Genomic DNA, 17,328 nt, shown 5'->3' on the forward strand with positions numbered 1-17,328 from the left:
AATACCACAATACAATTTCATATCCAGCAGATGGATAAACATTAAAATATTTGACAAAACTAAGTATTGGCAAGTATATGGAGCAAAGCAGTTCTTACATCTTCTTACTTAGACTGTAAAGGGTTTTGAAAAATGAGAGAGCAATTTGATAATACTGAGTAAACTTGAAGCTTCATAAACCCTCTGACCCAGTGAGTCTGCTCCTAGGTACTCACCTGGTGAGACTCTCATCTGTTTATAAGAAGGAACCATCAGAATGCTCATTACAGGGGCATCTGGTGCCTCAGTTGTTAAATACCTGACTTTAGCTCAGGTTGTGATCTCGGGGTCCTGGGATGGAGCCCATCAGGCTCCCTGCTCAGCATGGAATCTGTCCAACTCTGCCCTTCCCCTGCTCTTTCTCTCTCTCTCAAATAAATAAATAAAATCTTAAAAAAAAAAAAGTGCTCATTACAGCCTTATCGTTAGTAGTGTAGTATTGGAAGCAGCTTAAATGTTCCTTGAAAGGGCAGCCTAGGTGGCTCAGCAGTTTAGTGCTGCCTTTGGCCCAGGGTGTGATCCTGGAGTCCTGGCATCGAGTCCCACGTCGGGCTCCTTGCATGGAACCTGCTTCTCCCTCTGCCTGTGTCTGTGCCTCTCTCTCTTTCTCAATCTGTGTCTCTCATGAATAAATAAATAAAATCTTTTTTAAAAATGTTCCTTAAAAAGTGTTATAAATAAGTAAGTTGTGATCTGTTCATACGATGGAAACTGAATAGCAGAGAAAATGAACTAGAGTTAAATTTCTCAATATGTACAAATCTCTCAAACATACGGGGGAGCCAAAGGGGCAAGGTGTAGAAAGGTGTGTCCAGTGCGAGACCATTTATTTAAAGTTTAAGTTCTGCAGGAGCACCTGGCTGGCTCAATTGGAACACACGACTGTTGGTCTCAGGGTTGTGGGTTCAAGCCCCACGTGAGGTGTAGAGACATGATTTAGACTTAATTTTTTTAAGATTTTATTTTTAAGTAATCTCTACACCCTACATAGGGCTTGAACCCACAACCTCCTGAGATCAGGAGTTGCATGTTTTTCTGACTGAGCCAGCCAGGCGCCCCCACATGTTTAAAATGTATGCATATAGAATGAAAAATGTAAAAACATGCACAGGACTTGTAGACACTAAATTCAGGACAATGGTTTATCTGGCGTCGGGGAGGGAGGGGTACACCAGGGGCTTCAGTTGCATTTTTCTTATTCCTTTAAAAAATTCAAAAGCAACGATGGAGAAATTATGATTTGACAAAACCACATGATAAGTGCTTGGGTATTTATTATCCTGCATGTTTTTCTGTGTGCTTTGAATTGTTCATGATTTTAAAAAAGAAAGAAAGAACTAGAAAATGTGCCTCCCAAATGAGGACTTCAGGTTTTCTCTTTCTTTCCCCATCCCTAGGCTCTCTTTAAATTGTGGGGCACCCCGGACAAATACCCCAAAGACATCCTGACCTACACAGAGCTGGTGCTGGACCCTCAGGGTCAGCTAGTGGAGATGAACCGTCTCCCTGGAGGGAATGAGGTAAGAATGCTCCAGAGCCCCGCCCCTGGCTGGAGTCACCCTTTCCAAAAATGTACCCCTGAAGACATAAATGGTTTTCCTTGTGCATCTGTCCTCTCGGCAGGTGGGCATGGTGGCCTTCAAAATGAGATTCAAGACCCCAGAGTATCCAGAAGGGCGGAACGTGATCGTCATCAGCAATGACATCACATTCCGCATTGGATCCTTTGGCATGGGAGAAGACCTCCTGTACTTGCGGGCGTCGGAGATGGCCCGGGCAGAGGGTATCCCCAAAATCTACCTTGCAGCCAACAGTGGGGCCTGTATTGGCCTTGCAGAGGAGATCAAGCACATATTCCAAGTGGCTTGGGTGGACCCAGGAGACCCCCACAAAGTACGTCTCGGAGCCAGCATGGTGGGGTGATGCGCCCCTGGGAGGGGACAGTGCCCACAAGAGGCTGGAAAGAATCTCAGTGCTCTTTGTATATCAAGCACAGATACCCATACAGTGCATAAAAGGCATACAGTATATCAGTCTTAAAAATTTCACGGGAGGGAGTGGCAGTTAGGGAAAAAATGTCTAAAAAGGTACCTTTTTAGGAGATTAATAATGAAGAGATTTTTTAAATTTTTATTGGAGTTCAATTTGCCAACATATAGCATAACACCCAGTGCTCATCCTGCCAAGTGCCCCCCTCAGGGCCTATCACCCAGTCACCTCAACTCCCCACTTCCCCTTCCACTACCCCTTGTTCATTTCCCAGAGTTAGGTGTCTCTCATGTTTTGTCACCCCCACTGATATTTTCACTCATTTTTTCCTTTCCCTTTATTCCCTTTCACTAATTTTTATATTCCCCAAAAGAATGAGACCATATCAAGTTTGTCCTTTTCTGATTGACTTATTTCATTCAGCACAATAACCCTCCAGGTCCCTCCACGTCGAAGCAAATAGTGGGTATTTGTCGTTTCTAATGGCTGAGTAATATTCCATGGTATACATAGACCACATCTTCTTTATCCATTCATGAAGAGATGTTTATAAACACGGAGCATCCCCTGGATGCAGTATACACTGAGGATGCAAAGGTGAATAAGATGTGTTCCCCGGCCTCAGAGAATTCTTAGAAATCATCTGGGAGATGCAGAGACACTGGCCACAATAAAATGTACAATGGGGGCACTTGGGTGGCTCAGTCCATTAAGCATCTGCCTTCGGCTCAGGTCACGATCCCAAGGTCCTGGGATCCAGCCCCACATCAGGCTCCCTGCTCTGCAGGGAGCCTGATTCTCCCTGAACCTCTGCCTGCCGCTCCCCCTGCCTGTGCTCTTTCTCTCTCAAATAAATGAATAAAATCTTTTTTTAAATTTTTATTTATTTATGATAGTCACACACAGAGAGAGAGAGAGGCAGAGACACAGGCAGAGGGAGAAGCAGGCTCCATGCACCGGGAGCCCGACATGGGACTCGATCCCGGGTCTCCAGGATCATGCCCTAGGCCAAAGGCAGGCGCTAAACTGCTGCGCCACTCAGGGATCCCCGAATAAAATCTTTTAAAATATAAAAACACACAAGAGAAAAGCACACATTTTGTGATGTGAAAATGCAGAGGACAGTTATTATTTGCAACCAGAGCATGCATTCTCAAAGTAGTGATATTGTCCTGCAAAAGGGAACAGAAATCATTCTTTTCATGTAAAAAGCATATATACATTTGTACACACACACGTATGTGCACATATACATATGCCTACATACACATATAAACTTATAATAAAATTTCGTGGAAGAAGCTGGCAATAAGGGGGAAAAAGAACAGATGCCTTAGGGAAACAGGAATGAAAAGGTGATTTGGGAACTGATTTAGAGCAGGAAAAACAGGAGGTTGTGGGTAAGGGTAAGTGGAAAGTGCTTGGCACTAATCAGACCTTCAGTTTATAGCTATTATTAATATGGGATTAACGTCAGACACGTTAACTGTGCTGTTAACACATTGTTAACTTGTTATTAACATCCGCCCCTACAGTGTTAACAGTTTTTAAAAAAACAGTGGCTGAAAAAAAAAACAAAAAACAAAAAAAAAAAACAGTGGCTGTCTAATGCAGGGAACTGGATTCATAACCTCACTGGAGTATATATATATATTTTTAAGGGATTTAAATACTTGTACCTGACCCCCAAAGACTACACCACAATCAGCTCCCTGAACTCTGTCCATTGTAAACACATCGAGGAAGATGGAGAATCCAGGTAAGTAATTTATCTGATAGCTCCTTCATTTGGCCTGTGGTCCATTTCAGCTACTAATGGAAGTCCTTGTCTTTGCCTTGGGGCTCGTGGGTGATACTTTCAAATGTGATGGTGATGTTTGTACAGTGGGACCCTGAACCTTCCAGACACTGATGACTAGGATACCTGGGGCTTTCTTCAGGGTGAGCCCATCCTTGCCACCCCTAAATGAGTCGTGGCTTTCACAAACATACTACCTCATACAGGAAGAATTAGACTGGATTCTCATGACGTCCCTGGAACAGCAGGCTCACATTTATGATCAAGTTAGCGAAGCTGACACAGCAGTGATTTGGCAAGCTGCGAAGGTGTGGGCAGGGCGAGGGTCTGCTCTGTGAGGAGGTCCAAAGCTACCAGCTCTCTTTTCTAGGGAATGTTGTGGTTTTTTTTTTTTTTTTTTTTTTTAAGTTGACAAAATCAGAATTTCCCAGGCTAAGTTTTCTGGGATATTAGTTGGTGATATGTTGGGGTGGTGGGGGTGGGGGTGGTGGTGAAAAACCATTTCCATAGTCAAGTAAGTTGAGAAACTCTGGGTTTAAAATGGAATCTAGGGGATCCCTGGGTGGCTCAGCGGTTTAGTGCCTGCCTTCGACCCAGGGCGGGATCCTGGAGTCCCAGGATCGAGTCCCACATCAGGCTCCCTGCATGGAGCCTGCTTCTCCCTCTGCATGTCTCTGCCTCTCTCTCTCTGTGTCTCTCATGAATAAATAAATAAAATATTAAAAAAATAAAATGGGATCTAACAAGCATCTTTACTGCAGACCTTGTCAGAACATTTAATGGGGGTTAGGCTGTACAGTGTCTCACACTTCTCTGGCCATTGAATCTCAACTGATTGATTGTGAATTAAGCAGCTTTCCCCATCTCTCTGTAGACCAAACTCTATTCTAGATTGTTTATGGAGGCATGTAGGGTAGGGGTGACATTTTATTAGGACAGCCTCCAAATAGGCAGACATTTTTGGTTGGAAGGGTGATTATTGATGCTGCACTTGCCCTTCTAGAAACTTCAGGTCCAACTGTGAGGATCTTAGACCCCGGCTTTCATTTCACCTCTGGCTGCTTTATCACCTCCTATTCCCTCACCTTGCTTGTCCCTCCTGCCCTGGGTCCTGAGGAAGTGCATCAGCCTTGAATTTTTCTGGGCTAGAGCTCAATCTTGAACCTGTTTTTGGTTCCTGAAGGTATGTCATCACGGATATCATCGGGAAGGACAGTGGTGTGGGCGTGGAGAATCTCAGGGGCTCTGGCATGATTGCGGGGGAGTCCTCCCTGGCTTACGAAGAAATTGTCACCATCAGCTTGGTGAGTCTCCTATTTTATCTCCTTTTCCTTTTCAATTTTCTCTTATAAAATCTTAAAAACTGTCACAGAAGTAAAGAGCCTCATGTGGTCATCATGCAGCTCCAGTGATTACCAACATGTAGCCATTCCTGTGTCTTCAATCCCTCTGCTCTCCAATTTGGGGGTATATATTTTTAAAAGATGTATTTATTTATTTGAGAGAGAGAGAGAGCGAGAGAGTCAGCAGTGGGGTAGTAGGGGCAGAGGGAGAAAGAGAGAGAAACTCAAGCAGACTCTGCGCTAAGCACCAAGCCAGATGTAGGGGTTGATCTCATGACTGTGAGATCATGACCTGTGCCAGAACCAAGAGTTGGAAACTTAACTGGCTGCACCACCCAAGCACCCCTATTTGGAGATATTTTAAAGCAAGGCCTCTGTCCTGTCTTACCATCTGTGGATGCCCCAGTGTGGATCTTTACTAGATAAAGACTCCCACATGCACTACTTTTTTACTGAATCATAATGCTATTATTACACCCATCAACATCAATGGCAATGCTTCAATATCCTTGAAACCTGGTTCACAGTTTTAACAACTGTCTGGAAATATATCTTTTTATAGTTGATGTGTTTGAGTCATGGTCGAATCTCTTCTTATTTAAAAGGTATAAATATTTACATTAATAACGAAGCAGCAGAAAAAGAAATCAAGGAATGGATCCCAATTGCAATTGTACCCAAAACAATAAGATAACTAGGAATAAACTTAACTAAAGAGATTAAAGATTTATACTCTGAAAACTATATAATGCTTATGAAAGAAAGAGGACACAAAGAAATGGAAAAGCATTCCATGCTTATGGATTGGAAGAACAAACATTGTTAAAATGTCTATACTACTCAAAGCAATCTACACAGTTAATGCAATCCCTATCAAAGTACCACCAGCATTTTTCATGGAACTAGAACAATCCCAAAATCTGTATGGAACCACAAAAGACCACTGAATAGCCAAGGCAATTCTGAAAAAAAAAAAAATTGGAGGCATTATGATTCCAGATTTCAAGCTATATTATAAAGCTGTAGTTGTCAAGACAGCATGGTAGTGGTACAAAAACAGGCACAGTGATCAGTGGAACAGAAGAAAGAACCCAGAAATGAACCCACAACTGTATGGTCAACTAATCTTTGACAAAGCAGGAAAGAATATCCAATGGAAAAAAGACTATCTCTTGAACAAACGGTATTGGGAAAACTAGACAGCAACATGCAGAAGAATGAAACTAGACCACTTCCTTATACTGTACACAAAAATAAATTCAAAATGGATGAAAGACCTAATGTGAGACAGGAATCCATCAAAATCCTAGAGGGGAACACAGTAGCAGCCTCTTTGACATTGGCCATAGCAACTTTTTACTAGACATGTCACCAGCGGCAACGGACACAAAAGGAAAAATGAACTATTGGGACTTAATCAAGATAAAAAGCTTCTGCGGGCAGCCCCAGTGGCGCAGTGGTTTAGCGCCGCCTGCAGCCCGGGGTGTGATCCTGGAGACCCGGGATCGAGTCCCACGTTGGGCTTCCTGCATGGAGCCTGCTTCTCTCTCTGCCTGTGTCTCTGCCTCTCTTTCGCTCTCTCTGAATAAATAAATAAATAAATCTTTAAAAAAAAAAAAGCTTCTGCAAAAGGAAGAAAACAATCAACAAAACTAAAAGGCAGCCTATAGAATGGGAGAAGATATTTGCAAATGATGTTATCTTGTAAAGGGTATCCAAAATCTATAAAGAACTTATCAAATTCAATACCCAAAGAAAACAAATAATCCAGATAAGAAATGGGCAGAAGACACTAATAGACAATTTTCCAAAGAAGACATCAAGATCGCCAACAGACATAAGAAAAGATCCTCAATATCACTTACCATTAGGGAAATGCATATGCATTTTTGATAACAAAACTATAATGAGATATCACCTCACACTTGTCAGAATGTCTAAAATTAACAACACAAGAAACAACAGGTGTTGGTGAGGATGTGGAGAAAGGGAAACCCTCTTGCATTGTTGGTGGAAATGCAAACCGGTGCAGCCACTCTTGAGAACAGTATGGAGGTTCCTCAAAAAGTTATAAGTAGAACCACCCTATGATCCAGCAATCGCACTATTGGGTATTTGCTCAAAGGTACAAAAAATACATATTTGAAGGGGCACATGCACCCTGATGTGTATAGCAGCATTATCAACAATAGCCAAACTATGAAAAGAGCCCAGATGTCCATCAACTGATGAATGGATAAAGAAGATTGGTATATTTATCAGTAGAATATTACTCAGCCATCAAAAAGAATGAAATCATGCCATTTGGAATGATGTGGATGGAGCTAGGGTATATTATGCTAAGTAAAATAAGTCAGAGACAAATACCTTATGATCTCACTCGTGTCATTTAAGAAAGAAAACAGATGAACATATGGAAAGGGGAAAAGAAAAAAAGGAGAGAGGGAAACAAACCATAAGAGGCTCTTAATGATAGAGAACAAACAGGGTTGATGGAGGGACGTGGGCGGGGGATGGGCTACATGGGTGATGATTATGAAGGAGGGTACATTTATGTTGAGCACTGGGCGTTGTATGTAAGTAATGAATCACTGAACTCTACGTCAGAAGCCAGTATTGCACTGTATGGTAACTAACTAGAATTTAAATTTTTTAAAAAAGGTGCTGAGTATTTAGGAGCATTTTTATCTGATTTTAATTGGTACTAAAGGAATATCTCCCCACCCCCTTCCTTGGCCTTTTCAGAAATATTTGCTGTTTCTAGTAGTACTACTACCCTTTCATGGTAGACTGTCATTTGAGACTTTATCTTTACATTCAGTGTTGGATCTTCAGTTTCCGAGGTGGAAAATGCTGGCCATGGTTGTCTTCCTTAGGCTTGTTTTCTAGATATCATTTATATAAATTTCATAATAAAAAATAAACCTTTAGGTATATCTTTCTTTTTATATGTTATATACATATTTTTATATATTCCAAAAACATTTTTATTTTAATATCTATAAACAGACATACCTTTTTGTATATTCTAAAATATTTTATCTGAGTCATATATAATTATATAGGTGTCATATATAACTATATGTATCATATATATATAATTTTGAAATAGTGTACCGCTCACCAGAAGTTACAGGAGAGTAGAGAGAGGTCCTCAGCCCCCTCACTCAGCTTCCCCCATGACAGTATCCTATGTAACCATGGCACATTATCAAAACCAGGACATTGACATTGGCACAGCGCCTTGACCTTGGTATAGACCTTACTCAGATTTCACCAGTCTTGCACTGGCTCCTAGATATCCTCTGGTTGTGTGAGAGGCTACATGGCTCAGAAGAGCAACATATAAGAACCATGCCTTGGGGGTGCCTAGGGCTAAGCATCTGTCTTCGGCTCAGGTCATGATCTCAGGGTCCTGGAATCAAGTCCCACGTGGGGCTCCTTACTCAGTGGGGTGTCTGCTTCTCCTTTTCCCTCTGCTTTCCGCTCCCCCTCCTTATGCTCACTCTCTCTCTCTCAAATGAATGAATGAATGAATGAATGAATGAATGAATAAATCCTTTAAAAAAAAAGCAGCTATGCGTTGGATGAAGCAAGAACCAGAACATTCCATGTCTGTCTGTCCTCAGAACACTCTTCTTAGTTAACCGCGTTCTTTCTGGAAGCCATGGTCAGGTAAGATCAAAGAACTGGCTTGTCCTTGTCCTGTTTGGTCACCAGTCAAGTTGCCAGCAGCCAAGCTATAGTTTCCATGTGTGCCCAGTGGGTTCCTGGCCTGTCCCCTGCTGTGGGGAGCGTGGCACACCTGCTTCATGAATTCAGAAGGTCTCCTATCTCCACAGGTGACCTGCCGAGCTGTGGGGATTGGAGCCTACTTGGTGAGGCTGGGCCAGCGAGTGATCCAGGTGGAAAATTCTCACATCATCCTGACGGGAGCAACTGCTCTCAACAAGGTGACCAAGGACCACCCTAGGTAGGGTGGCAGGGTTGGGGGTGGGGGGAGTTGAGGGGTGGGGGATCATGGGCTCATTTTAACATCTCACTGTCCCCTGATGGGGGATTTTTCTCAGCATGAAACCAGTATCATTCCTACTGGCGTAGGAACTGTTTTTTTTTCAATTTGCCCTTATCTGGGTTTCTTAGGGGCCAAAAAACATTTTTTAAAAAATAGGCTTTTGTGGTAGCACTCTCTTGTATACAGACATTTAAATTTTTAAATAATGATTAACTTGGCATTACATATTGCAGAAAACTGGAAAGAGACCCTCTCAAAAGTAATTTTGCTCCTACTAAAATTTTGGTGTATTTCTTTCTCATATTCTGACTCCTGGTGAATGTAGAATTTGGTATTCTACTGTTTTCACCGTGTTAAAACATATCCCGCATGACTCTAAAGCCTCTGTAGTACAATGTCTGATAAAATCCCAGTGAAATTCTCAAAGTCTGGTCCCTGAACCAGCAGCATCCCAGGAACTTGTTAGGAATGCAGATTCTCAGGCCTCGTTGACAGCCTGCCAACTCCGAAACACTAGGCAGGGTTTTGTTTTTTTGAGAAGACCAAAGTAATCGGTAGGATCGCTGGTTCTCAGAACTGGGCTTCATATTGGAATTACCTAGAAGTTTAAGGAAAAAGTACAGCTGCTGCGTCCCAGCCCCAAAGATTCTGCTGTAATTGATCTGGGTGCAGCCTGGGCAGCGGGATTTTTGAAAGCTCCCAGGTAATTGTAGTGTGTAGCCCTGGTGGAGGACCACCGAGGAAGATGATTTCCAAACAGATGGAAGGGGCCTGAGCGGGGGGAGCCCTTGCTGACTGCGCCATGTCAAAGCAGGTCCTGGGCAGAGAGGTTTACACCTCCAACAACCAGCTGGGCGGCGTGCAGATCATGCATTACAATGGCGTCTCCCACATCACCGTGCCAGATGACTTCGAGGGCGTTTATACCATCCTGGACTGGCTGTCCTACATGCCGAAGGTGCAGTATCCCCCTCTGCAGCGTCAGGTCTGGAAGACTGTTACCAGGTTCAGTTGCTGGGTAACATGACCGTTTGGGAAACAGGGAGTGCCTCACTGTAGCTGGGGTTGATTTTCCTTTACTCCTCCCTCCTTCCCTCTCGGACACCCAGCCCTGTACTGGCTGTTCTTTGCTTTTTTTTTTTTTTTTTTTTTAATGCCATTATAAGGAATGCTGATCCTTTGGAAAGGGATGTCATTGCCTCTCATCAAAAGAGGTAACACTGAACAGTAGAGAATCTTGGAGCTTTGCAGACAGGCTGGATTTGATTCCTGGCTCCCTCCTTGCTAGCAGTGAGACCTTGGGACATTCTCTTAATCTTTCTGAGCCTCAGTTTCCTCATCTGTGAATTGGGAATCATAAGAGCCTCTACCCCAGGGTGTTTCCATGGTGTTTCAATGCAATGATGAGAACCGGCTGTCTTGGCAGGTCCTCACCAAATGCTACTTATACTGGTGAGGACTGGCTAGTTAGGCTGGGCTCTGCTACGTAACCAGGCATAATCATGGTCAGAGGAGAGACACAGATAGCAGGCATCACCGACAAGCACCGGAGACTGGGTTGGTTTCCTTTTCTAGGATAATCACAGCCCAGTCCCCATCATCACGCCCACGGACCCCATTGACAGAGAAGTTGAATTCTTCCCAACCAAGACTCCCTATGACCCCCGGTGGCTACTTGCAGGAAGGCCTCACCCGAGTAAGTTCTAACATGCTTTGCTTGAATCTTGGCTCTTGGGTTTCTTTTCTGCATCTGGGATGAAGGAACACTCAGGGTGGAAGTACTGATCCTTGGTCATGGATCCCAGAGGGGTACACCTGAGATCAGATGTGGTGAGAGTGGAGGAATTCGGAATTTTTTTCCTCTATGCTTTTCTTGAGCTGCTAACCAAGAAGGGGTGGAAACAGCCTCCGATTTCTGGGGCCTGGTAGATGGAAGGGAAGTGCAACAGGAGGCATGGCCTGTCTCCCCACACTGCTCCACGGTTAGAGGTGAAAAAATGCAGACCTCAGAGCCTCAGACTCCCCCTCTCTCCCTCTTTTTGCCTCTATTTGGCTAACCCTTGCTAAAGTAGCCCTCCATGGGTTTACCCAGGACAGTCAACCTGGCCTCTTCTACATGCTCACACACATAGAGATGTGCACACTCACATGTGCATACACGTTCTCTCTGTCCCTCTCTCTGAGAGGGGCTGGCTTGTCTCTGGGCAGTATACAGTTACATTCTGGGCAGCCAGGACAGCACAGGAAAGCTGAGCTACCCCCATGACCATAATCCCCAGTCTAGAATTTCAGATGCTGCCACCTTTAGAGAACGGCCTGTCCAGCCAATCCAGCTGTGGGGTGCAGGATAGGGGATCCCCTACAGGATGGTGCTGGGGTGGGGTGGGGCAGGGCTGTGGCCCAGGAAGGCCCGTGGCTGGCTTGCCACTCTTAGGTTTCTCTTGGGCTTCCTTGCCTGTGAGCACTGAGGGGCCTGGCTTCATCTTGATTATCAAATATCCAACTGGTTTCTGACCATTGTCTCCATATAGGAGGTAGGTTGCTTTGCGTTGAGGCATGCAGCTTCCCTCCCTGGCAGCTTACAACCCTCGTGTCGCCTGGCTTCTTTCTCCTTGTGCACACCATGTGATGGAAACGTGGTGTGCATTCCTGTCACTGCTTCCTCTCCTGGGATGGCTGCAGCTGACGTCATCACATCCTCCCTCCTCCACTCCCCTCCTCTTTTCAGTCTCTTCCCTGTCTCTGTCTCAAGTCTCTGTCTCTCTCTCCCTCTTTTGGAAATTGAAGATGTCCCCAGCCCAGTTAAGTGTGAGGCTGCAGCCGGCACATTGAAGATGAGGCTTCCGAGGCAGGTGGTCCCTTCCCCAAATCCCACCTTTTGAAGGTGTCCTATCAACTCTTTTTGCCTTCTGGGCTGATCCTTGAGATTAGGATCTTCATGTGCTTGGCATTGACGGGAGCTGATATAGTTAGATGTTCCAAGTGAGCTGATTTCTGACTTGGCATATTTTCAGCATCCAGGTTTTTTTGTTTTTTTAGTTTTTTAATATTGTGTTTTGTTTTTTAATGGGATTGGGATCTGTATGGTTTTTAGGAGAAACAGGTGTTTGGGCTGTCAAAGGCCAGTTTATCTGTCCCACCAGGCAGACCCTGGGGATCCTCATCAACCCAATCCACCCCTTTGGCCTGGGCCTCTGTCCTCTTGTCCACAGCTCTGAAGGGATCCTGGCAGAGTGGATTCTTTGACTATGGCAGTTTCAAGGAAATCATGGCACCTTGGGCCCAGACTGTGGTGACAGGACGAGCAAGGTAACTTTGAGGATGGGGCGGGCTGCACTCACCTGGCCTCCCCCAGCATTGGGACTTCCAGACACTAGGCCATGAGTCCTTTTCTCTCAGATGACCCCCAAGAGCACTTTCCTTTTGACCTCAGGATTTTCTGAAACAAAAAATCTGGGGAATAGTTTTCTGGACGATGACTTTCTTCATAAAGTCTAGATCTTTCTGTGGCCTTAGTAGGCATCTCAGCCAACTTATTCCTGGGAGTCAGCACCCTCGCCCCTAGTGTCTAGCTCTGAGGCAGGGCTCCCTATCCAAGGGGACCATGGGCCCCCTTTGGGAATCAGAAGATAGCTCTTGGTGCTCCCACCAGCTAACTGCACAGACACTCCAAACTATGGATTCCATTTCAGGAGGACCATGGTCAGGAACCCCCTTGTCTACACAGCTGGTGGATGGCTTAAATGCTTGGATGCTTCCAGAGCTGAGCAGCTCACTCATCAGTGGTGTAGTCCTCATTTTTTTAGACATGTCCCACTCCCTGTAAGATCCTTCCCTGTGTGGAGCCCAAAACAGTGTCCTTATAATTTACCATTCAGATTCCTGGTATGATGTAGTTGCTACACGTTCTGGCTCTGGAGTTAGATCTAAGGTCAAGCCCAGCCCTGTCACTCACCTTCTTTGAGCCTTTGCATCTTCATCTGCAAGATGGGGATGATAATCCTACCCCCCGAGGACTGTTTGTGATGATGTATGTTAAGCACTTACAATATCATAAATGCGGGGGCCTGAGTGGCTCGGTCAGGGAAGCATCCAGCTCTTGATCTCAGGGTTGTGAGTTTGAGTTCTGTGTTAGGCTCCATGCCAGGCGTAGAACCTATTTTAAAAAAAAAATCATAAGTGCTCCATAAGTGGTAGTGGTTGCTAGTACTCTCTTTGTGGTTGCCATTATTTCTCTCCTGGGCAATAAATAAGTATTAAAATACTAAGCCTAGAATTAACAGCTACTCCTCTGTGTTTTATTTTAAAACATTTTTTTAAAACCTAAAACGAGATCTGCTCCCCCTTCCATGTGGAAGTTCTTCATTTACTTAAAGGCTTTCCTTCCTCCTGCCTCATAGGGTCATTGAGAGCATAAACAAGAGTAACCCAGGGATGCACCCAGCAGAGGGCCACTGGTAGCAAGTGGTGACAGTCCCTGATGTCATGGAATCCCCTGAATGGAAGCTCTTTCCAGCTCAATATCCCTTTCCAAACATGCCCTGGTGCCTACACCTCCCCCATCCCACAAGGTAGCCGCTGGCCGAGTATGGTCATTAAAACATAAAATGAATTGAAAGAGGAAAACAGATCCTCTTCCTCTGTTGCCACATTTCAAGTGCTAGCATCACAGAAAGTTCTAGTGGACAGCGCTGCTCCAGTCCCTGCCCTGACCTGACCATCCCCATCACCATAGCGGCTGTTGTCCCAAGAAGGGCACCAATAGCAATGCTCTAGCCCGCCAGCTCATGAGGCGGCTCTTACTGCTTTGCTAAGGGAAGCTTCTTTGCCTTCCAATGAAATAACATGTCAGAGTAAAAACCGTGGTCTCCTCCACATGCCCCCATCCCCGCCATGAGTGCCCATGTATCCAGGATGCCCACAGAGTGTCAGCTTGGGCTGGGTGGACTCATCTACCTCTGAATCCATGGGAGTGGGGGGGGGGTGGGGTGTCACCTGGCTTACCCAGGCTGGCTTACTCATGCTCGGCCTTGCAGGCTAGGGGGGATCCCTGTTGGAGTGATTGCCGTGGAGACGCGGACCGTGGAGGTGGTGGTGCCCGCGGACCCTGCCAACCTGGATTCAGAGGCCAAGGTGAGGGGGCTGGGAATTTGGGACTGCTGTGGCTTAGCCAATAAGTGTGGGTCCTGGGTGGTCACATGCCAGAGCCTTGGGGAGCCCTGGGACCTGAGGTTGCGTTTCTCCAGCACCGTTTCTGTGGGATGCATAAATGTCCCACCCTATCTTCTTCAGAGAGTGACACGTCCCTGGGGAATCCTTCCTGACTTCCGCCTCGGTCCCTGTCACTGCTTCTAAGGTGTGCCATGGCACAGACTGAGAGGAGCTCAGGAGGCGGAGGGTAGGTCATAGGACTCAACATGGCCCGGACTAGCTTGGCATCCTTTTGAGCCTGAAAATGAAGCAAAAGGAAACTCTGAGGGCTGCAGTGTGAGAAACAGGCAGGGCCCCTAGCAAACGAGCTTTGGGCCCTCCCTGTGAGCACTGGCTTTTGTGTGGGTACCAACACAGACCAGACTGCCTGCCCTCTAGGGTGTGGTTCAGGCAACTGTCTCCATCTTACCCAGGGGAGTCTGATCCAGGTCGCTCTGTGTTCCAGATAATCCAGCAGGCAGGCCAGGTGTGGCTCCCAGACTCAGCCTATAAGACAGCCCAGGCCATCAAGGATTTCAACCGAGAGAGGTTGCCCCTGATTATCTTTGCCAACTGGAGAGGGTTCTCTGGTGGCATGAAAGGTAAGGCTGCCTCTCCTCTATATATCCCAAAGTGGAGATGGGGTGGGGGGACATGACCAGCACCCAGGATGGGGAAGCCCCCTCCAGGGGGCGCTGCAGTTCTACTCTGTATGGCCCATCATCCTCTTAGCTGAGACCCCCCCACCCCCAGTCCTGAGGATGGGAGCAGTTCAGGTAACATCTTCCCATTTTACAGATGAGGAACTGAGGGTTCCGAGTGTGACTGGCCAGAGATCATGCCATGAGGGGCAGTGCAGGGAGGGCAGCCCTGGGAGCTTTTACACCCATGAAAGGACTAAGGTGACCAACCCAAGACGTCTGAAGTCAGGATTTGACGAGCTGATCACTGGTACATGGTGTTAGTTAGCTCTTGGTGTGATGATGGCCAATTTTATCATTGAAATATAACCATGTAAAGGGCCTGGTACTTGGAGGGCCACATCTTGGTAGAAAATAAGGGTCATACTGCGTGTGAGCAGGAGGCAAGGACATGGGTAAGGTGTCTGTGTGCTAGAAATGGCAGGATCAGGAGGGGGTGCTATCACCGGCCAGGGCATCCCAGAGTCAGAGCTGGAAGGAATCCCCAGGAGGGCACTACACCTCCTTTTACAGATGGGAACACTGAGGCCCAGGGAGGGAGAGTGATGTGTCTGAGGTCACATGGACAGTCAGGGTGACGTCTGAACCTAGGCCCACGCCTGACTCCCAGCCCAGTGCTCTTTCTGTGGTGCCACCAAGCATCCCAGCTGAACACACCTTCTCAGGTTCCCAAGGATGAGGAGGGCTGTGGACTTGGTGTGTGGACAGATGTTAGGGCCTGAAGCCTTCTTGCCAGGTGACTGCTTTGCTTTTCAGACATGTATGACCAGATGCTGAAGTTCGGAGCCTACATTGTAGACAGCCTCAGACAGTACAAACAGCCCATCCTGATCTACATCCCACCCTATGCAGAGCTCCGGGGGGGCTCCTGGGTGGTCGTGGACTCCTCCATCAACCCCTTGTACATAGAAATGTATGCAGACAAGGAGAGCAGGTGGGTGCATCACTTCCTCCACCTGGCTGAACCTTTGCTTGTTCTCACCTCCTAGTCCTGAGGCCCCATCACCTTTGAGCCTCTGGCCAGGAATTGCAAGGTCATTCTCAGTTTCTCTTTCCCCTTTTTCTGTTTCTTTAAGATTTTTTGTATTTATTTGAGAGAGAGCAAGAGAGAGAGCAGGAGTAGGGGGAAGGGGTACAGGGAGAGGGAGGAGCAGGCTCCCCACTGAGAGGGAGCCAGTCCCATTTGGGACTCAATCCCAGGATCCTGAGATCATGACCTAGGCTGAAGGCAGACACTTAACTGACTGAGCCACCCAGGCACCTGGTATTCTGAGTTTCTGAAGGATGGAGAGCCTCTAGTTTTACCAATCTGAAACTAGCATTCAGTGCTCAAGTAGATTTTCACAGAAGAGGGGCACCTGGGTAGCTCATGCAGTTAAGCATCTGCCTTTGGCTCAGGTCCTGAACCCAGAATCCTGGGATTGAGCCCCATATTGGGCTCCCTGCTCAGCACAGAATGTGTTTCTCTTTTTCCCTCTTACCCCTCCATCCACTTGTGCGAGCTCTCTCTCTCTCAAATAAATAAATAAATCTTAAAAAAAAAAATTGTCTCAGAGTTAGTGGCTGGAGCCAGAGGCAGCAGAACTATTGTTTGTACTTTCATGACTTATACTCACCTGCTTCCCAAGGAAGTTTGCAATAAAAAAATAAGGAAAGACAGAAAGCACCTGAGCTTCCTGACCACCAGGATAAAAAGGGAAATACAACAGTTATCTAATTCTCACTAGACTCTGATTCTCTCCCAGAGCTATGAGTTCCTGTAGGGACTGTGCTTTATTTGATTTTATAACCCAGGGCCTAGCACCATGCCTAACTGCTAGGGGGTGGTTGGAAAATAGTGGCTGAACCAATGACAGAAATGATACTTGGGTGAGAGGATATCAGTTCTTCAGAGGAGAGAAAACCTTGGTGGTATTTAAGGAGGAATTCATCCCAAGAACGTTTATAGAAAGAATAATGACAGAAAAAAAAAAAAAAAGAAAAAGAAAGAATAATGACAGTAATACTTGCCACACAGTGTTTGAGTGACTTTAAAGTGAAGACTCTGTGCTACATGCTGTCTATGACATAAAGACCTCAGGAGTAATTCTGCCCAAGATAGAGGCTTCCTCTTTCTGTGACATTCATGCATTCCTTCATTCAAGATTTATTGAGTACAAACTCAATGCCAGGCATTATGGTAGACATTGTGATATGGTGCAAATGAGCCATGCTTGTCTGCCTTCAGTGCACCTAGACCATCACCGGGGGCTG

The 17,328-nt window shown here is 45.9% G+C and overlaps 1 protein-coding gene across 12 annotated transcripts in view; it reads left to right on the forward strand.

The window, feature by feature from the left end:
* Positions 1-17,328, forward strand: part of ACACB (acetyl-CoA carboxylase beta) — a 151,526-nt gene that overhangs the window by 112,120 nt on the left and 22,078 nt on the right. For 11 of the 12 annotated variants that reach the window (XM_072723032.1, XM_072723028.1, XM_072723033.1 and 8 more), the window contains 11 exons: positions 1,437-1,559; positions 1,663-1,932; positions 3,690-3,787; positions 5,010-5,130; positions 9,012-9,122; positions 9,999-10,142; positions 10,760-10,880; positions 12,397-12,493; positions 14,221-14,317; positions 14,841-14,976; positions 15,832-16,009. In XM_072723032.1, the coding sequence (XP_072579133.1) occupies positions 1,437-1,559; positions 1,663-1,932; positions 3,690-3,787; positions 5,010-5,130; positions 9,012-9,122; positions 9,999-10,142; positions 10,760-10,880; positions 12,397-12,493; positions 14,221-14,317; positions 14,841-14,976; positions 15,832-16,009 (1,496 nt within the window). Of the gene's footprint in view, positions 1-1,436; positions 1,560-1,662; positions 1,933-3,689; positions 3,788-5,009; positions 5,131-9,011; positions 9,123-9,998; positions 10,143-10,759; positions 10,881-12,396; positions 12,494-14,220; positions 14,318-14,476; positions 14,583-14,840; positions 14,977-15,831; positions 16,010-17,328 lie in introns of all 12 variants that reach the window. The other variant, XR_011994666.1, reaches the window with a different exon arrangement.

This window comes from Vulpes vulpes, chromosome 10 (assembly GCF_048418805.1).
Source record: "Vulpes vulpes isolate BD-2025 chromosome 10, VulVul3, whole genome shotgun sequence".
Classification (NCBI taxonomy): Eukaryota; Metazoa; Chordata; class Mammalia; order Carnivora; family Canidae; genus Vulpes; species Vulpes vulpes.